General features: G+C 33.4%; 1 protein-coding gene across 1 annotated transcript; it reads right to left on the bottom strand.

Annotated features, from left to right (window-relative positions):
- Window positions 1–4,948: 4,948 nt before the first annotated feature.
- LOC124539637 (facilitated trehalose transporter Tret1-like) lies at window positions 4,949–20,769 on the bottom strand. The gene is made up of 8 exons (XM_047116936.1): window positions 20,745–20,769; window positions 18,631–18,786; window positions 17,780–17,929; window positions 15,903–15,929; window positions 14,261–14,519; window positions 13,217–13,346; window positions 6,103–6,214; window positions 4,949–5,232 (listed from the first exon to the last, which is right to left on the bottom strand). Exons 1-8 carry the CDS (start codon window positions 20,767–20,769, stop codon window positions 4,952–4,954), a joined length of 1,140 nt encoding a protein of 379 aa, XP_046972892.1. The 3' UTR covers window positions 4,949–4,951.
- Between the last annotated feature and the right edge of the window lie 1,615 nt (window positions 20,770–22,384).

The following is a 22,384-nucleotide window of genomic DNA, read 5'->3' as shown; positions in this document are numbered from 1 at the left end:
TTTTTAGTTAATCGCGTACAAACTCGCCTGCTTCTTTATTTCATGATATATATTGATAACTGCATAGTTTTAATTTACTTAATCATATAAACGCACAATGAAATGGAGTTATTGTGCTTTGCAAAACAACTAATACTCCGAGGAGATTAAAGAAACCCAGAAATAAATCAAATGTAACTATAATTATATTGAATTTCACTTATTACTTAATTTACTTATGACTATGGGGGTTAAAATTATTGCAAATAGTCATCCCTATCACCTCCTAATGGATATACGTCGATTACCTGTATAATATTTATATATACAGTTAATTCGACGTATTCCCGTTAGGATGTAAAAGCTGTAGGGTAGCGATAATTTTAACGCCAATTATTGAAGTTGCACTTTTCAATGGTTAATTTTCGCATCATGTATATGGGGGTAAAAAATATTGCAAATTACGTAGATTTACCAATAACCCTGTATAAAACTTTCTTAGTGGTAGGACTTTGTGCAAGCCCGCCTGAGTAGGCCCCACCCACTCATTCGATATTCTACCACTAAACAACGTTTGAAAGGTGAGTGAGCCAGTCTAACTACAGGCACAAGGGACATAGCATCTTAGTTCCCAAGGTTGGTGGCACATTGCCGAAGTATGGAATAGTTAATATTTCTTACAGCGTCATTGTCTATGGGTGATGGTGACCACTTACCATCAAGTGGCTCATATGCTCGTCTGCCAACCTATTCCATATATATAAAAAAATTAAAACAGACTACGTAATAAATGAAATATCTATTGCATAGTCTTTAAACGAGTGTATATTTATTCAAATGGAAACTGACAATACCGATTACTTGTCCTTACTGAAACATTGAGTGTACGAATTACTGAATACCTTAAAATAAATTGAAGACAGTAATTTGAAAATATACATACATATATCAAAACTCGTATATTTATACAAAATAAGCATATCAAGTATTGTAAAAACAAACAAGTTATAACTTAATCCAAAATATGTAATAAAAAACACTAATATCGTCTTAAAATTACCAGTAAGCACATCCACTTCCCAAGTAATTCACTTAATTTTATCACTTAAAATTTTAATTGCTCACTTAAATTATTTACCGCTCTGAGCAGCGTATTTTCTTTATATTTTGGTGATTAATTATCACCAGTTAAATAAATATTCCGCGAGCATATTTTAATGTCGCTCGGTTATTTATTAAATTATTCCATTCGCAGTCGCCTTTTGTTTTTCACCAATTTCGGAGGATATTAATTCGACTGCATTTTTCTATATTAGCCCTTTTAATCTCATAAACTGAAGCAAGGAAAGCCAAAATAATTGTGCCGTGTCTGAATTATTTCTAATTGCATTCCATTTGACGTCTATTTAAATTACAAGAGTGAGGGGAAAGGTTCTCTTGGGTTTGCACAGCTGACTAGACCCCCGTGGGAAATGTTAGGCCGTTAGGAGGAAAGACTTTTATCTATAAAAATACTCACCTACTTTTAATCTTCCAAATCTTTATTTTTCTGCAAATAATATTTCCTTGTTCTGTTGACTTGAATTAAAAAATACACCGTTTATTTAACATAACACTTTTGTCATATTACGGTACGTCATTTAACTATTAACGAATAAAAAAAAATACTAAATCGTTTTTTAATGGTTTTGCGTAGAATTAAGATACCAAGACAAATAATATTTGATACTGGACGTTATTTATTTCTGAATAATCTCACGCATAAATAAAAACAATTTAACGGAATATTATCATCATATTTTTACGAGATGTAACACCAGAGGATCGAACAAATCTGTTTCTGTATCAAAGATTGCCCAAACGGCTAAGTCGTGAGCTAAGATAAGATAAACGCTATAAAATTAAGTTAAAAAATCACACGAACATTCTTCTTTAAATAGTATAGATAACGTTTATTTATCCGTTTGTTCGTTTAAATCTCCTAATCTACATTTAATTCCTGCGTAAGATTTCAGTGAACATTTATGTAAACCTCGGGGCCCGTTCGGGCCTCACGTTTCCTTTTTTCAGACGGCCCTGAGGAGTAAGTATAATGTTCACATGTAAGATTTATTTACAAGTTACATTAAATGTATAAGTTAAAGTAACAGTCTGTATATTTCCCACTGCTAGGCTTTTCTGTTTGTTTCTCTAATCAAATCAACACCATCTCAATCTACTCAATAAGAGAGAGGAGTCCTTTGTCTATCAACGATAGGTAAAAAAATTATAAATAAATTGAACCCTAAATTGTAGAGCATAAATGAAACAACAAAAAAGTATCTTATCACCACTCATAGCCGAGATATTATAAATAATAAAATTCAACCCCTTTTTCAAAATGGCGGCAAACACACATAGAAAATCGAGGTCGACGATTTCCACAAGTATTGGTTCATCTGCATTTTTCAGCCTATTTTTTGTATAAAATTATTGGACTACTTTCTTACTAACTGCCATTATTAACGGTTGTCATTTCTTAGAAAATATAATATCTCGTTAGAAATATACGTGTGTCAGCAAGGCTGCGAGAAATCAATTCATCACTCGACGGTTAATTCGACCGTGAAATGTCAAAAGTCAAGTTAAAAAGGATGATACGACAAATTTTCTTACCCCCCCCCCTTAATTATCATAATCGTTCGTGTAATGACGCAAGGTAAGCCTATTTTTAAGAATTCGTGATTAAGCTCGACGTCGTATTTACTAAATCTATACTAATAAGTGAGTAACGGGGGCGAGATGGCCCAGTGGTTAGAATTCGTGCATCTTAACCGATGATTACGGGTTCAAACCCTTGAATATTCATGTGCTTCATTTGTGTTTGTAATTCATCTCGCCGATATTATATTACTTACTGCGCCAATATCTGGGCGATCGTACACACACACACACACACAATAAATTACCCTCTTTCCTTTTTTTTCTGAAATATAATGATGGCAAACGATCAGGAGATGCCCGTGGAGATCTGCAACACCAGGGGGCTTGCAGGTGCGTTGCCGGCCTTTAAGAAAGGAGTACGCTCTTTTCTTGAAGTTTTCCATGTTGTATCGGTTCGGGAAAACCGCCGGCGAAAGCTGGTTCCACAAAGTGGTTGTGCGAGGCAGAAAATGTCTAAGAAATCGCGCTGTTGTGGATTTTCGGACGTCAAGGTGGTGCGAGTGAAACATAGAATTTTGACGAGATGTCCGAAGGTGAAATTCAGCAGCCGGGATTAATCCGAACAATTTCTCATTACCCGTAGTTACCCGTTAGTACATTCCCCGTGCAAAATTCGGTATAAGCAGAGTAATCCGACATCTCTACGCAAAGCCAAAGGATCAAAGAGATCGGAAAGGGCTTGATCGTCGATAACTGAGCCGCTCTACGTTGGATGCGGTCAAATGGAAGGAGCTGGTACTGGGGAGCACCCGGCCAGAGGAGAGAGCAGTACTCCATGTGAGGCCGAATTTGCGCCTTGTAAAGTTTTAGGCGATGGGCCGATGTGAAATACTGTCTCGCCGTGCTGAGCACACCGAGCTTTTTTGAAGCCATTTTGGCTTTGCCTTCCAATTGACCGCGGAACTGAACGAGGCTCGACATATCAACGCCAAGTATTCCGATACTACCTGTAGCGTCTATCGGGATGTTCTCAAATCGTGGAGATACGACAAATGGTGATTTTTTAACGGTTAACGCGCAAAATTGCGTCTTTTTGGGGTTGAAATGGACTAAATTCAGCCGGCCCCAGTTCGAGACTTCGCTTAACGAAGACTCGATTTCAGACACGAGTTTGTTCCAGTTTTCTTCGACGTTTTCCCGAAAAATATTAACGCGGCCCGTGTTTCCCGTAAATGTTCCCGATTTGCAACAAATCATTGATATGCAGAAGAAACAAAGTGGGTGATAGAACGCAGCCTTGTGGAACACCAGCATTGACGAATTTTAAGTCAGAGCATGCATTTCTATCATCATTGACTTGCCAATAGAAAGTAGAAGACAGTATAATATAATAACTATAGTATGACACAATTTAGATGTAGCGTCGGCGAAATTCGTAAAACCGATCACATCCGAATTGAGTACGCTACCCCAAATTGTCAACATTTATTTCTCATGTGAATATGATCTTTACATATACGTAATAAGTTATTAGTAATACTATTAGTATTGTAATATCATATGACCTAATATATTCGTGAATTTGACAGGTCGATTTACATGCACTTGTTTTCTCGGGTGGAACTGACGTGAGAATCTATAGCGACGAATAGCGTCAAATGGCGCGATAGAGCGCTATTTCTATTGGTTGTATGAATCGTCAGTAATCGGTTTTATTTTCATTTCATTACATTTTCCGATGCTACATCTAATTTGTGTCGTACTATAACCAAAAAATGTAAAATCTAAATATACTTTATTCAATTAGGCTTTTACAAGCACTTTTGAATCGTCATTTAACAACTCTATTAATTGAACTACCACCGCGTAGAAATGTAGATTCTAACGAGAATAACCGGCAAGAAATGCAGTGATGACTCTTTTTCAACATTTTAAAATGCAAAGTCATGTTAGTGAATTGCATCACACTATATTTGAGTATCTGTTTGTAACATTAAAATGCGTACATTTACATGTACATACGTAAATTTTTTTGTCTTACTTGTTACGGCTAATCTCTGTAAATGTTGGACCGATTTTGACAGGAGTTTCACTGGCAGATAGTTGATGTAATAAGAAATGACATAGGCTACAACAATAATGTTTAATTAATAAATAAGATTGGGTATAAAATAAAATAAAAAATATTTAAGTCATTTTATACTTTTATTTATGTCTTTCTTACTCTAATACTTATAAACTTTAATGGGATGAATATCCGTAAACAATAGACATTGTCTTATTTCAACAAACATTAATATATAATAACATATACACAATTACTCACAACTCATAATGAGTTTGACCTGCCTAACAATTTCTGTATCTCGTTCAAAGTTTGACCTTTTGTTTCTGGCACGAATTTATACGTAAACAAAAACGCAACGATGCATGATCCAGAAAAAATCCAGAAGGTAACATCTCCACCTAAAACTTTGACCATGCTACCGAAACCAGTTGCTATACCGAAACCTATCAGCCAAGCGGTCGTCATGGAAACCGCTGAACCGGTACTGCGAGCATTACCACTAAACATTTCTCCCACTAATGCACTTGGCATTGTTCCGAAACCTGAAAAAAAAAAGATATTAAGCCTTTTTATTAAACCTTTTTAATCACTTTTGGAAAAGCTTCCATTTTCAAATTATCATTACAAATCGATCACCACATCTTTGGAATGTATATTCTTCGCTGGTTTTTTTTAGATATTACACTTTTCCATGAATTAAATAACAAAATTACCAAGATAGCCTAGCAGCTATATTTGCGCTAATCTTCATATAATAATGACTAAGCGCAACTGAGTTTACATGTGCTTAATTTGTGTTTATAATTCATATCTATCTCGAGGTTGAAAGAAAATCTTGAGAGAAAACCTGCTTGTGTCGAATTAAAAGATGTTACGCGTACACAAAACCGCATTGGAGCATCGTGTTGGAATAATGGCCTTTCTTTCATCATCATTATATATCTAAATATTTATAAGTTATTTAAACTAATAATATTAACTTGGTAGTAGTGTTTTGTACAAGCCCGTTTGGGTAGGTACCACCCACTCATCAGATATTCCGCCAAACAACAGTACTCAGTATTATTCCAGTTTAAATAGTGAGTGATCTAGTGTAACTACAGGCACAAGAGACATAACATCTTAGTTCCCAAGATTAGCAGCACATTGGCGATGAAAGGAATGGCTAAAATTCTTACAGCGCCATTGTCTATAGATGGTGACTTAACAAAAAAACCTTAACACTAGGTGACCCATATGCTCACCTAACCTAACCCAACCTACACCAAAAAAATAAAAATATTAAAAAAAAAAATTCCAATATTGCTCAAAGGTAAGCAAAAATTCGAATATTTGAAAAATAAAAGCACTAAAAAACTTTAGTATAAGTATACATCGTACACAAAATATCTTTTATCGCCATAAAACCTCACCTATTTCGTAGGAAAAGAAATACATAATAAGTGCCAGTAACGGCAGCCAGCCGATGTCAGCAATCACAGCGCTTTGTATCCGCGAGAGATGAAAGTAGGTGCCAAGAATTGACTGAAAAAATGAAGATCATAAATAAACTGGTACTGCTTGAAAAGCAATAGAATTAGTTTTATTAAATCGTTCTTCGTACGAGCTGAGATGGCCCAGTGGTTAGAATGCTTGCATCTTAAGCGATGATTGCAGGTTCAAACGGAGGCAAGCACCACTATATGTGCTTAATTTGTGTTTATAATTCATCATCTCGTGCTCGGCTGTAAAGGAAAACATCGTGAGGAAACCTGCATGTGTCTAATTTCATTGAAATTCTGCCACATGTGCATTCCACCAACCCGCATTGGAACAGCATGGTGGAATATGTCCCAAACCCTCTCCTTAATGGAAGAGGAGGCCTTATCTCAGCAATAGGAAATGTACAGGCTGTTACTGTACTTAACTTTACTACTTTTACGATTTTTGATAATTTTCACCAACTTATGACATTTGTTTTGGGGCTACAAAAGTTTCAAGTTATTAGTCAGTCGGTGCAAGAAAATTTGAATAGTGGTCATTAACTTATAACGCATTCTATCAACAACACATGAATGAGCCAGTGTAAGTACAGATGCAACCCTCGTCCATATACCGATAAAAAAAATGTAGATATTATTATTTTACAAGTTGTTCCTTAACTTGAAATATTTGTTAAAGACAAATTTTGCAAGCTAAAATATAAAGCTTAAATTTTACACGTTCAGTTCCGATGACAAAGCATTATTTTGTACCCAGAATAAACTCTTCAATAGCATAGTCATTAATTTTGTGTATGATTTCAAAAACACTACAGTAAAAAGTATTACTGTCTTACCATCATAGGTACCACCATAGTCTACCTAGACGAGCTCCATATAAGTAGTATTTTGGGTCGTGATGGTTGGGACGTGAATACAATATCTTAAATAATAAATGTGAGCTTAGACTCAGGACGCATCACTGAATTTTCATCTTCTTCATTTGTATTTATTGATCGTCTCGTGCTCGACTATCAAGGAAACATCATGAGGAAACCTACATGTGTCAATTTTTATTAAATTCTGTTAATTTTTAATATCCACCGCGTTAAAATAGCCTGGTGAAATGAGTTTCAAACTTCTTTAAATGGAGAGAAGGCCGTAGCCCAGTTGTGGGACATTTAAAGACTTATAAGCACTGGCTTATGCTTTATATGCATATGTACGTAGTTATGCGTTACATTTTTTGGTTATCAAAATATATTTTTTAGATTGTATATTGAAATTCAAACATGTTTTATTCATAAAATTACATGAGAAATTCCGATCAAAACTATAACACGTTTTAATCCATAAAAACGTACAAATAATATTAAACATACCATTACACACTAGAAAATAAAGAATTATTTTATATTTAACCATAAAATCCTCTTGTTTTCTATATGAAAATGCAGTTCAGTGGATTTCACGCTTTTAACGTAAATGTGGCTTTACAGTGAATTTCCAATTAATTTTTTGCTCATATTTTATTTTAAGGCAATCTGTTATAAGATTACATGGAAATTTTCAGTACACTGATCGTCTGTTGATGAGTTTTAATTACCAAAATATAATAAGCTATTTAACAATGAGAAAAATAAAGTTACAATTATTATAATCAGTATATATTACGAGTTTAAAAATGGTTATTTATTACGAAAGTTGAAAGTAATAATTAATTCAATCTAAAATTCACAAATAACACTGCATTTTTTTAAACGTTTGTCACGTGACACAAAACGCTCTTGATTGGTCGGATTTATTATGACGTCAATTGCCCGTTAACCTCCTTTGCCTACTGTTTGTGGATTTCATGTACCGCAGGTGACGTCACTAACCCCATTGTAGCGTCATATTATCCAAGTACTTTTCGCGCGCTATTTATAATATGGATTTTTTAATATGATATTTTTCGGCAAATATGCACTAGATATAGAAAAACAACTTTAACTGGGTTCCTTAATCTTGGCTAAATAATATAAAATGGATTGTAAAAACCAGGTAAGTAGCCTATTTAGCATGTAGCAACACTGCCCAAAATGTTGTAAGTGTAATGAAATATCGTGCAATTTTTTACGAAACATTGCGTAGGGGAAAAGTCGTTTCGTACTTTATATGGAAATTCAAGATATTTTTTATCCTTGTTTATTTCCTTTTGACTTTAATATATATGTGCCATTTCTTTCGATAGCTTTATGCTGCTATGAAGGCAACATAATGCCATAATGACTGTAGCAATTTTGGGACTTATGATCAAAAATTTTGCGATAAGTACGTTTAATAGTCCTCTCTTGATGTTAACCTCCCTATAGGATTCTGAAAATATCAAAATAGGTGAAAATTTGAGAGTGCAAGATCTGGTCTATATGGTAGATGTAATAACAGTTCCCAAGCAAATTGTCAATATTTGCTGATTGGCCAAAGATGTATGTATCTGTATCACACTCTTTCCGTTTATCAATTTCTTTTCTTTTTTACTGCACAACATCACATACATCACTCTGATCCCGATGTAAGTAGCTAAAGCACTTGTGTTATGAAAAAAAAGTAATAGCGACCGTACCACAAACACCCAGGCCCAAAACAACATAGCAAAATTACTTTGAACTTTTTCTACATCGACTCGGCCGGAAATCGAACCTTGGAATGACGTACCCATGAAAACCGGTGTACATACTACGACCACGGAGGTCGTCAAAAATTTCGAGAGTGGACCTTCCAATCCCACAACACACACACCATCATCGTGATCTAACTCTAGTTTCGCTAGTCTGTGGAGCCTGATTGTATGTACTTTGATCATTTACTTCGCTAGTAATTGTGGTAAGTGATCCAGTTAAGAGCAGCAGTGATCAATCTTTTCTAAAACGGTTCGATTTTATCATGTCATAAATGAGTACACGATTCATAAGGTTTCTTTAAGTGACATAGTGTGGCACCCAAATATTTTTGTGTATCAACAATGCCATAGCGACTAATATGCCGAATATGGTACATTTTTTAAAAAAATTCTAACTTGACTCTCTGTGGTCAAATTGTGTGGTCCTTTCCGGAACTAGTTAACGAAGCAAGCCATAGATTTGAAATTTCTATATGTTAGTTTGAATACTTGATTAAAATATTTATTTCGAAGGCATCTTAAACATTGATGATTTTATGAGTTGTATAGTTTGATAATTTAGTTTTGAATATTTATATGTACATAAGAATAATTAACATTTAGGCCTTAATAATGTATAGTCTATTTCAATGGGAAGAGGAGAAAAGGTAAATAAACAACTTTGACCTTGAATTGATATGTCATTTGCGTTCGACTAGTGAGGTGAAAATAATTGAATGAATGGGTAATTAATGCTAAAGAACGATATATATTTTTTTGATTTTAAAGGTAATTTTCCGTTTAAACAAAGTCAGGTCGTAATAAAAAACTTCAGAGAATTCCGAATATGCATCCGTGCACATGATACGAAAGATGAGAGACGAATGTCTTTCTTAACATTGTATTATTTTCAAAACTATAAAATTGCTATGCACAAAACTGATCTACATTTCGAGATAAGAGATTATTTTTAAGTAAAATAATTCTTTTAACATTTTTGGTAAAAATATTATTTTTATGTAAAAACCTTACTGTATAAAAATAACTTTTTATCTATCGTTAGGTAACTTTTTACGTTTCTAATAAATAATTCATATTATATATTACAACCAATTAAATAAATATATTTAAAAAATATATCTATAATGAATTTTAAAACTAAAATAATATATTTTTTATGTGTATAAATTCATTCGTTCATTCGTTTAGCGAACATGCCTAGTTGAGGCCTCTATTATATATGTTCGTCATCGAGAAATGGCGTCTTGAATGTCGACAAAACTGTTTTCGTTACTTTGGAAGTGAAATTAAAGTGGATCTATGTAGTTTAGTGAAATATTGTTGTATTACAAATGAAGATATATTAATCAAGAACTGTTTGTAGTTAATCTTATAGTGGAATTCTCAACAAAACACTTGTGTTATTGAAAAATACGGTATGTTTTGAATGTTTCCTTTTGTCATTGGAATGGACTATAGTTACTGAACGACTTATAAACACCTAAAATGGTAGCAAGAATGAAAGGAGCATTGCCCCCATTAAATTCTTTTATCCTTGGACAAAAATGAACTAGCTCTCGTGCCACGCGGAGGCAATAAAATGAGGTGATACACTTTTAATGAAGACTTTTCCAGTTACCAATAGAATTTCAATGTCCAAGCGTTTCAATAAACAAATATATGTACAAGTACTGCTCATTTATTATCATATGAAGATATGTTATGTCATGTATGTAACTTGCACATATGACGTTTTGAACTAATAGTAGTTAAATTAGCAAATACGTGTTATTTAACAAGTTACAAACAGCCTGTAAATTCCCACCGCTGGGCTAAAGGCCTCCTCTCCCTTTGTGGAGAAGGTTTTTGGAACATCTTCCAATGCTGTTCCAATGCGGGTTGGTGGAATGCACATATGTCAGAATTTCGATGAAATTAGACACATGCAGGTTTCCTCACGATGTTTTCCTTCAACGCCGAGCACAAGATGAATTATAAACACAAATTAAGCACATATATATAGTGGTGATTGCCTGGGTTTGAACCCGTAATCATCGGTTAAGATGCACGCGTTCTAACCACTGGGCCATCTCAGCTCAATTATTAATATAGCGTTGTTTTAATCATAAATTTATTATGTTTAGAATATATTTGAAATATATATAGTTTTTATATGAATACAAATTTCTTAAAAAAGTGTTTGACTTCTCAATTAGGTTGTAAATGTAAAAATAGTACGTGTCCATTCATTCACGATTGAACGTCTGGTGGGAACGAATGAATTCGAATAAAATTCGGCAAAGCAATCGAACAGAGATAGGGTTACATATTTATTATTCATAAAAGAAATATTACTAAAATTTAAATAACGTTAAACGGAACAGCTGGATACTATGTTACAACGATCTTAAAGAAAAATAAAGGCAACAAAATCTCTATTGGCTAGACCAATTAGTAGTATGGTTAGAACGAATGAACCTGTGTATATTATATTCCAAGCATAACAGGGAAAAAACCCAAATAAACAGCATAATGACGCGATACCATTGGTTGAGTTTGATTAATCTATGATATTCACTATGGATTTGCGATAATATGGCGTTTTGAACGTAGAGGAAAATGTTATCGGAATTTTGGAAATAAAACTAAAGGCGAAATAACGGACAAATGGACCACCTGATGGTAATTGGTCACCACCGCACGTAGACAATAACGCTATAGGAAACAACGGTTGGTTGGTAATGGTAACGGCCGGTATGGTTAACCATTCCTGTCAATGTAAGTGTAACTATGTTGTATTATATATAAAGATGTATTGTTTTATTAAAGATATATCTTACTTAACTAAGAAAACATTAATGTTTTTATTACTTTAATTGTATGCTTATTGCCTTATTTTATTAAAAATATTTCGATAACCTATTACAATGTTTCAAATATACAAATATGTGTATATGCGTTCTGTGCCTTTTCTCCGTTCTTTTACAGGACGAATGAATTAAAAAAAAACACGAACGATCGTTGGAAGTAATTTTAACAGATTAGAATTTTTTTTTTTGAATAAAATAGCTGTTTAAAGTGATACATCTTAATGAATTTGAATTTGGAAAAAAAACACGAACGCTCCTTGGAAGCAGTTTCAACAGATTGGTATTTAAAAAAAAATAGCGGCACAGTTTGATGCATTTTAATGAATTTGAATTTGGAAAAGAACCCCGAACGCTCCTCGGAAGTAATTTTAACAGATTAGTAATTTTTTTTAAATAAATAGCAGTATAGTGTGATGCATCATAATAACTTTGAATTTGGAATAAAAAACACGAATGATCCTCGGAAGCCATTTTAAAAGATTACTAATAATTTTTTGTTTTTTTTAATAAATAGGAGTAAGTATAGTGTGATGCATTTTAATAAATTTGAATTTGGAATATTTTATCATTCTTTAGTTTTTATCTAATATTACGCAGCGACTTCTTGAAATATGAATATGGTGCAAAATAAAATTCACAAGAATTGAAAAGCAAAAATACAAACTGGAATTGAAGTACAGCTACACAAAAGCCATTATTTTACTGGAAAACGAACACCGAACTGGCTCTGGCTTTCGTCTGTCAAGTATTAAAAAAAAAACACAAATGACGCGTTCATTTTAAGTATTCTAGTCAAACTTATAGTCAAATTGGAATCCATGTTAATTATACTAATTAAAATCTTGTTAATCTATAATAATATTATAAATGTGAAAGTAACTCTGTCTGTCTGTGGCTCTTTCACCCAAACAGCTGAACCCAATTTCGTGAAACTTGTTATGAAACTAACATGAACTCCAAGTTATGACATATGTTACTTTTTTAGCCTAATACATTTGATGGGTGAGTGAGCCAGTGTAACTACAGGCACAAGGGACATAACATCTTAGTTTCCAAGGTTTGTGGCACATTGACGATGTAAGGAATAGTTAATATTTCTTACAGCGTCATTGTCTATGGGAGATGGTGACCACTTACCAAGTGGCCTATATGCTCGTCCGCCAACCTATACCATAAAAAAATCGGTACCCTACAGCGTGAGCGAAGCCGCGGGCGACTACTAGTATAATAATAATTCAACAGTTCTGAAAACTACAACTTCGAAAGATTAATTAAACGTGTTTCTGCTTTGAAATATCGATATAAAAGTAATCAAAGTATTTCACCAAGAATATTAATTCTCACTCACAAAGACATTTTATTAAAATTTTCAATTATCCGAGACGGATATGATCGTATCCGAAACCAGTAATTTCATCGGAGGCTTTACACGCGCGAGCCTTTTAATCGCGAGATATCGTAGGCGGCGCGCCTCGCCTACGCCTCTTGCCGCCTCTTGCCGCCTCTGCATTTCATCGACCTTGAACTTTATAAACTATTAAACATAATAACTTACTAAGCTGATTGCACAAAATGCAGTGGAAACAAGCAGCAATATCCTCCGTCCCGCTCTCTCGACTACAAACGGCGCTACGAGACTGGCCAGTAATCTTGTTGCACCGATTATGATGGTTGCTATATCTGGTCTGAAAATTACAAACGTTTTTTGGGTAGCTTTTATTATTTGCAGGAAAGAGACAGACGTCTCAGAAGAGGTCATTTCCTTGGTGGTAGGGCTCTGTGCAAGCCCGTCTGGGTAGGTACCACCCACTCATCAGTTATTCTACCGCCAAACAATTGTACTCAGTCTTGTTGTGTTCCGGTTTGAAGGGTGAGTGAGCCAGTGTAACTACAGGCACAACACACATAATATCTTAGTGCCCAAGGTTAGTGGCGCATTGACGATTTAAGGAATAGTTAATATTTCTTACAGCGTCATTGTCTATGGGTGATGGTGACCATTTACCATCGGTAGCCCATGTGCTCGTCCGCCAAACTAAACCATAAAATAAAGAGAGAGACAGATATCATGACGTCAATAATCATCAACGCTATGATGTATGTAATCATATTCTGCATAATTATGCATGCATATTATTATCCTCCTCTAGGATTTTTACCAACGCTGGAGATATGAAAATTAAGAGTGTGTACACACACACACACACACACATAAAAACACAGGTCTGTTCCTTTTCCTTTCAGGGACTTAATATACCAACATTCAAATTTTTAATAACGCCTAAACAAGAAATTTGAACCTTCAAGAAAAGAGCGCACTCCTTCCTTAAAGGCCGGCAACGCACCTGCTAGCCCCCCGATGTTATAGATATCTATGGGCGATGGTAGTCACTTTCAATCAGGTGAGTCTCCTGCTCGTTTGGCACCTAGCACAAAATTTCACTCTTTTTGATTAGACCCGGGCGTCAAATCTTGGAAGTCAAACTAACCGTGCAAGGTAGACCAACAATCTTTATTATTGACTAAATATATATTACTAAAAATCAACTTAAGTTAATATAAAACTACTATGTACATACGAATCAATAAAAAAACGTACCTTATGGACGATCCAGCGATTTTAAAAATATTTGTAGCAAAAAATAAAACCGCTGCTACACCGCTTGTTTGCTGCAACGTACACAAACTCAGCGTTATGAAAAGTGACTTTCTATTCGCTTTGACTGTGAATATATTCATCCAGGCCTTCCAGCTGTGACCTTCATCTGGACTCGTCCCCTTTACACACTCGAAGACGTTCTCCAAATCATCGACACGGCCTAAGTATCTTAAAGTATTCTTCGTTTCTATCTGTTTCGCTGAAAATATGAGGAAACATATAAAAACTACGACATAAATTTTGGACAACATCACATACATTACTCTGATCCCAATGTAAGTACCTAAAGCTTGTGTTGTGGAAAATCAGTACTCAGAAGTACCGTAGAATAGCACCATATGTATGTAAATCATTTTTCAAGCTTTGACATAATATAATTAATACACATTGAAAGTTAGGCTTGTTTGTTTGAAAAAAAAATATGTCTTTCATGCTAGCGACCCGACGCGGCTTCGCAAGCGTACTTGATATAAATATGAGACAACATCACATACATTACTCTGATCCCAATGTAAGTAGCTGAAGCACTTGTGTTATGGAAAATCAGAAGTAACGACGGTACCACAAACTCTCAGACCCAAGACAACATAGAAAACTAATGAACTCTTTCTACATCGACTCGGCCGGGAATCGAACCCGGGACCTCGGAGTGGAGTGCCCATGAAATCCGGCGTACAAACTAATCGACCACGAAAGTCGTTAAATCTATACATATACATATGTATAATAAAATTGGAGTGTCTGTTTATAATATTAAAAAAACCCTTTTTTACTCAATGCATGTGTATGTATAACTTTTTTTTACAATTTTTGTCTGTCTGTTTGTTCCGACTAATCTATGGAACGGCTGGACCGATTTTGACGGGACTTTCACTGGCAGATAACTGATATAATAAGGAGTAACTTAGGCTACAATAATAATGCTTTTTGTTAAATTAAAATATGTACAAGGTCGCGGGCACAGTTTGTAATATATAATAAAAATATTATATCACTAGCTGTGCCCGTAATTTCGTGTGCCCAGTGTACTGCTACTGGTACTGACCAGTACCAGTACATACTGATTTGGACAATGGAGAGTGACTTTATTATTATTCTAAAATAATAGCCTAAGTTACTCCAAATTACATCAGCTGACATGACGGGACTTCCACTGGCAGGTGCCAGTGAAAGTCCCGTCAAAATCGATCCACTCAATCCAGAGATTAGCCGGAAGAAACAGAAACAAAAAAAATGTTATTTTGGTACCTATATTATATGTACCGTGTATAGAGACATATGCATTTAGTAAAAGACTGTTATTTTAATACTCTAATTTTATTATATATATAGTATTTGTCAAATAATTAAGTCCAAAAACAGTCAACTTAAAACTAACAAGCAGATAAAATGCCAAAAATACCTGATCAATTAAAATATATAAATATTTATACGCATTTTTTTTAAACTGATTAAACCTATTTAGTTTCATGTGAATTTAGAGCCATGGGTTATACACCTCGAACAAGCATTAAGTTAAAAAAAAATCAAAATTTAAATAAAGAACATATAGAATTTTATATTTTATCTGTATTGAACTTACCTTTTATAGCGTAATACACGGGCGATTCTGGTATAAAAATTATACCAATTATATGGATAATGTTTATCAAAAGAGCAAAGTATCCCGTAGACGTGTAGGATACTAATGAACCAACGGTATACGCAGCTAAGGTGCCCAAGATACCGATAATCGATGTGGAAGTGAGGAGTATCCCACGGATATTCGTGGATCTGTAACAAATTGTACCATGTCGAAACGTCGTAAGTACTTTGTGAGTACAAAGCATATGTTATCGAAATAGATACATTACTACTTAATATTAATGTAATTTAAAGGTCAATGTCCTTTTGTGTGTTCCGTTTAGAATACAATTTAAATACAGTTGAGTCTGTGCGCCCCAGATAGATATGTGTGGCGGAGACATCGACCGTCGTTGCTAGCGGTGCCCACCGGGCGAACCAAGTTGCTCAAGGAAGCACCACTGACGCGCACGTTACGTACTCTCAACGTGATAGCAGACAGAGAGGATTTGTTTTGTTGCAGCCTGAGTGACCTCACAATAATTGCTGCTTGGAATATATCATATACAATCCAGTATTATATTATAACATGGATAGATATTTTAATTTTTTTTTAAGTGCGGTAATATCGAATTGGGACGTAATCCTGTAATAATATGCATACAGCGTGGCATTATAAATAAATAAATAGATAATAATAATTATTATTTTTAACATAGATTTAGTTCCCTCTTCCCCATTGGGAACTTTGGGTAAGATGATCCCGCTATCGATATCCCAGATCTAATAACAAGTATAACATGAATATGTGATTGTTAGTAAAAATAAATCTATGACCTTGTTTATCTACTTTCTTTATCTATTTAAACAAAATTATGTTCTGTCACATCCATAGGGTCCTATTATCCTAATATGCCCAGAGCTATATCATCAACATTATCATTAGCCCGTAAATTTCCCACGGCTGGGCTAAGGCTCCTCTACCTTTGAAGAGCTTTGGAGCTTTAGAGCATTTTCCAGCACGCTGCTCCAATGCGCTTGGTGAATACACATGTGGCAGAATTTCGTTGAAATAAGTCACACGCAGGTGTCCTCACGATGTTTCCTTCATCGCTGAGTATGAGATGAATTATAAACACAAATTAAGGACATTAAATATTCAGTGTTTGCCTGAGTTTGAACCCACAATCATCGGTCAAGATGCATGCGTTCTAACCACTGGGTCATCTCGGCTCAAGCCCAGAGCTTCCAATAGGTCAAAGAGGGCCCTGCATAGATGTATTAGTCAAAATTAATATACTTCATTGGAATAGACACTTACAATTACTTTTGAATCAACATTTTACAGAGCTATATTAAATATAACTATGTGATGCTAGTAACCAATACATATTGTTGAAATAAACAAGCAACATCAGCGTCAAGTCACACAACTTCCCTTTAAAAAAAAAAAGGCGGGAGATTTGTAGTTGACACATTGAGAATTGCAATTATAATTATTACGGTGTAATGTGATTAAGTATTGATGGTTATTTGTATGGTAGACTAAATGTTTTTCTTTTGTTATTTTAAATTAAAGATACTTGTTTTAGAGGTTAACCTACTTCCTACTTCTGGTTCTAAAAATATATATTCTTTAATTTACTGTTGACGTTACGACAAATGGCGGTAAGTTGTCAAGTTACCGAAACATACATCCGCTTTCGACTTAAACAATTGCTGTCGCCATTTTTCACAAAATATTTCCTTAGTAAAGAAAACTCGAACAGGCATCAACGATTCCTGCCGCGGCCCGTAATATTTATGATGGTTACACGCTAAGGTTGTTAAAAATGTTTCACACTTACGCTATTTCTCCGACGTATACAAGATTGTTAACAGTTATCATGCCCATACCTAAACCGCTTATTATTCTGATCGCGAAGATCATTGCGACGTTCTTTGTAAAAATTATGAGAACTATCGCTGTTAGATTGAGAAAACTGCCGAGAAACAGGCAAGGTTTCCTGCCTATTATATTTGATAGGTAACTGGGTATATATGGACCTGAAATCAAACATATTGAGTTTAACATCATGTAATGAAATTAATTATAATGTATTTTGTTATGTTATTCTGATATCAATTTTTAATAGCTTTATAATAGAAAGTTATTGTCCAAAAATAGTTTTTACAATATAGATTATTTCTATTATTTATAATTAGGTGTTAAGTGAATTTATAGTATAAGCGAATGGGGTGAAGTGAAACTGATACGATATTAAATGCTGCATGTAATATTTATAACTTAAAAAATACAGGGAACTCATAGAAACAAGAATTTTTCGTTTTTTGTTTGGATTTCATTCATGCGAAAAAGGCACAGATTATTTCGCCAACGTCACGTGCGATGGAAAAGACAGACAATACACGATCAATTTTATTTTGACATAGAGTATAACCATTATCGACAAATACACGGAACCGACTATGTGACTATTTGTTTGCCTAGCTTTAGTGACGAACAATTAAAAATAAGGTATTTTTTAAATGTATGTAATACAAAATGAAAAATAAAAACATAATACTTAGTTATTCTACGTGTGATAATATTATTAAGAACAACTAAAATACAAAAACTAAAACTTTTTTTTAATTTTTATTATATAAAATAAAATAAAATAAAAAAACTTTTTTTTTGTTCAACTTAGTAATATTATTACATTTAGTGTTACCTGTTGCAATAAAACTATTAAATAAGAACGTACCAACTATGGCGCCAACGTATAAAAGGGAACCGATCCAGGACGCCTCCAAATCCGTGATCAATGCCGGCAATGGCGTTTCATTGGGATCTTGAAGCTTCGGTATGATTGGAGCTGACCATCCAACACTGTAGCCATCAATAAACTGACCTATATTCACTGAAATCAATACAAATAAATACTAATTTGACTTTAACTGGTGTAACCCAAACCCAGGCAAGCACCGCTGTTTCATGTGCTTAATTTGTCTTTATAATCCATCTCATGCTCGGCGGTGGAGGAAAATATCGTGGGGAAACCTGCATGTGTCTAATTTCATTGAAATTCTGCCACGTGTGCATTCCACCAACCGGCATTGCAACAACGTGGTGGAATATGTTCCAAATCCTCTCCTTAATGGAAGAGGAGGCCATATTCCAGCATTGGGAAATGTACAGGCTGGTACTTACTTTACAGAACCAGAAATAGAAAATTTATCTTTGTTGTATTCTCTATTCCAAACGTAAGAGGGAAAAAGCCAAAGAAACAACATGTGACAGCAAATTGACGCAATATAAACGGTCGAGAGCTTGATTAATCTATGATATGCACTATGGATTTGCGAAAACATGGCGTTATGAACGTCGACGAAACTGTTAACGGAAATTTAGAAGTACAATTAAAGTGAAAATAAATAGTTCTGAACAGTAATATAGAAAAAGTATTTATAACAGGAAAGAAAAAAAAATCGTGTCAAATAATTAAAAAAGTCTGCCCAAACTGTAAAGTACAAATCACTGCTTGTGTTAATTGTAAATAATTTCTTCCCGCTTAAAATTTCATTTCAAATACCACTGATATATTATATTATTATATGTATAAGGTTTCATCACAATCACACACACATACATAAATGTAATAGGGTATTGGCGAACATTAAATTAAAAAAAAACTTTGACAATTACAAATTAAAAAAAGGTCTTAATAAACAACGATGTTAGCCTACGTATTATAATAAAAAAAAAATACACACCACATGCAACAATTAATAACTGCGTCCGTAAATACTGTTTCATTTTTATTCTATTTTCAAATTTATTTATTTTTTTTGTCGAAAGACAACGGACGAAGGAGTGAACTTCGTACAACTAGTTATAACAACGCTTTAACCGTCTCATTATTTCAGACACTAAGGTAAAACTATCTGTGAATATGCTAATTATGTTTCTTTAATTAAATCGTCAAACAATTGTTGATATATAAAAATATATTTAATTTAATTTATAATATATAATAAAATTATAATTCTATTATAATAATTGTAAAAGTGGCCCGCTGGTTACATGACAATCCATGACAATGATGGTTATGGTCTTATTAATTTTTGAAATTTTGTTTACTTTCCCCCTTTTTTAGATTTTTGTGACGGTTAAGTAACATCTTCTAGATGCTGTATTGTAAATTCAAAGTTATTCTTTCTGTTTGTTGTTTTCTCGGCTAAGTTTTATGAAAATGATATTTAGTATGCAAACTTAAGCCTGAATTACATACACATTTTATATACATGAACCTAAAGATCTTAAACGCGTGCGATGATGCGTGCGTCATCTAGTTTTATGTATTTTGTATAACATGGCGGTGTTGATGTTTTTTTTAAATATAAATAAAGTTACGGTTATAAACAATGCTTTTTAATAAATAATAAATAATTATATGTTAAAATAAACAAGCTAAGGCAGGTAAGTAAGAATTGTTGCCATTATTAAGAATTAAAAACAATGGTGGTTAATAAAATTACATTTAAAAGTATTACAAGTTAATAAACAAAATGGCCTAAACTTAAATATAGACAAATATCTATAGAAAATTTGAATTTACTATAATAATAGCTGTACATGATATGATGAATCCTTAATTTTTCAATCGTCATTCATATACATATATCATTGTATGATGCTTATTTAGCCAACTATAAAAGATATAACAAAAAATTATATACGAGGCCTATTTTTAAAGATATGCCACATTATGGACATTGTGTTTAAGAAAATTTATGTAAATTTTAATTTAGAATTAGCATAAGTTTCCTAATTTAAATACGTAAATAATGACCATTCCCTTCTGCCGATTTGACACACCAGCCGCCGGCATTTCAATAGACATTTTAATAGGCTATTTGACTGGTTTTTAAAATCCATTTTATATTATTTAATAGAGGTTAAGGAACCCAGTAAAAATTGATTTTATCATTTCGAGTACATATTTGCCTAAAAATATCATGTTAAAAATTCCATATTTAAATAGCGCGCGAAAACGCTACTTGGACAATATGGCTCTGCAAAGGGGTCAGTGATGTCACTTTGCTGTAATTTAATCTGTAGTACACATATAGTAGAAAAGCAAGGTTTACAAGAAAGTGACTTCATCATAAGGCCGGCCAATCAGGAGCGTTTTGTGTCACGTGACAAACGTTTGAAAAAATGCATTATTATTTATTGATTTTTGAATAAATTATTAATTACGTATTATTTTCAAGTTTCGTTAGTAAATAACCATTTTTAAACTCATAATATTTAGTGATTACAATAATTCACAATTTATTTTTCGCATTGTAAAATAGCCTATTCCAACCCAAAGCTACTAGATCGTACAATTGGATACAAAAATATCAAATTTCTTTTTAGGTTTCTAGAAATCAATAATAGGAAATTAAATGGTGGGGCCGTTTCACCTCATCAACTAAGGCGCTTTTAATTTTTACCGATATATCTAGATTTATTTTGTTCACGGATGTGTTTAGTTCAAAAGAACAAAGACAAATTAAAAAAGAATAAGAATAATTATTATTGACTTAAATAAAAGTGTAATGAAATAGGTAATAATAATAATGATGATTAGTGTAAATTTGAAGAAAAATTATTTCGATTTACGAACAATTTTTTATTTCTATTTTTTTATGGCTTTTAATCATAAAAAAGAGATCGGAACAAACAGAAGAGTTAATTTTTTTTTTGTTATTTAAGAAATAATAAATGGACTCGACATGTATGACATAAAATATACATCAACACTGGAAATACTGACTGATAAAACATAAAAATACGACAAGCAACTTGCAGCTATTTACATATATAATGATAATGATAGTGTACATATTTATCATTTATTAATAAATAAATTATACAAACTTAAATGTAATTCTTTTAGAACAAATTTATAAACTTATTACTAAGTTCTACCGATCGTTTATTTAAAACTAGGGAACAGTCCCAGGTTCGCAGAAGTGAAATGCTCGTTCATAGTTTTTCGATCATTAGACAATACAAACGGCTACGTCATACATCACTTTAGAAACCAAAATTATCTGTGTTTCTTTAATATATTGTGCATGAATTATGCATATAAGCCTTCCTCTTGAATCAATCTATTTATTAATAAAAGCCTCATCAAAATCCGTTGCATAATTTTAAAGATGTAAGTGTACATAGGGACAGACAGCGGTAAGCGACTTTGTTTTATACTGTGTAATGATAATGATAATGATGATCTTAACACTACGATAGTTCATGATTGTTGGTGACTGGTCTTTGTACAAACTTGCTGGGTACCTTAGTGGTTACCGACTCATCGTATACTGTATCGCCCAACAACATAATTAGTATTGATATATAAAGTGTATTTAATATTATTTTCTAATTATTATAATTCCATCAGGTAATAGTAACATACAACTGATTACATAACAATCCATGACAACCCATGGTTACATAGATTATTT

This window comes from Vanessa cardui, chromosome 23, assembly GCF_905220365.1.
Source record: "Vanessa cardui chromosome 23, ilVanCard2.1, whole genome shotgun sequence".
NCBI lineage: Eukaryota > Metazoa > Arthropoda > Insecta > Lepidoptera > Nymphalidae > Vanessa > Vanessa cardui.
This window is presented reverse-complemented; position numbering and strand designations above follow the sequence as displayed.

What these genes read in the sequence shown, in the direction of transcription:
- LOC124539637 (XM_047116936.1), bottom strand. Translation starts at nt 20,769, where the DNA reads ATGTCTATTGAAATGCCGGCGGCTG. An exon ending in CATTTTGTGCAATCAGCTTA is followed by an intron (nt 6,215 to 13,216) that starts GTAAGTTATTAT and finishes TCATTTTTTCAG; the next exon opens with TCAATTCTTGGCACCTACTT. An exon ending in TTTCTTTTCCTACGAAATAG is followed by an intron (nt 5,233 to 6,102) that starts GTGAGGTTTTAT and finishes TTTTTTTTTCAG; the next exon opens with GTTTCGGAACAATGCCAAGT.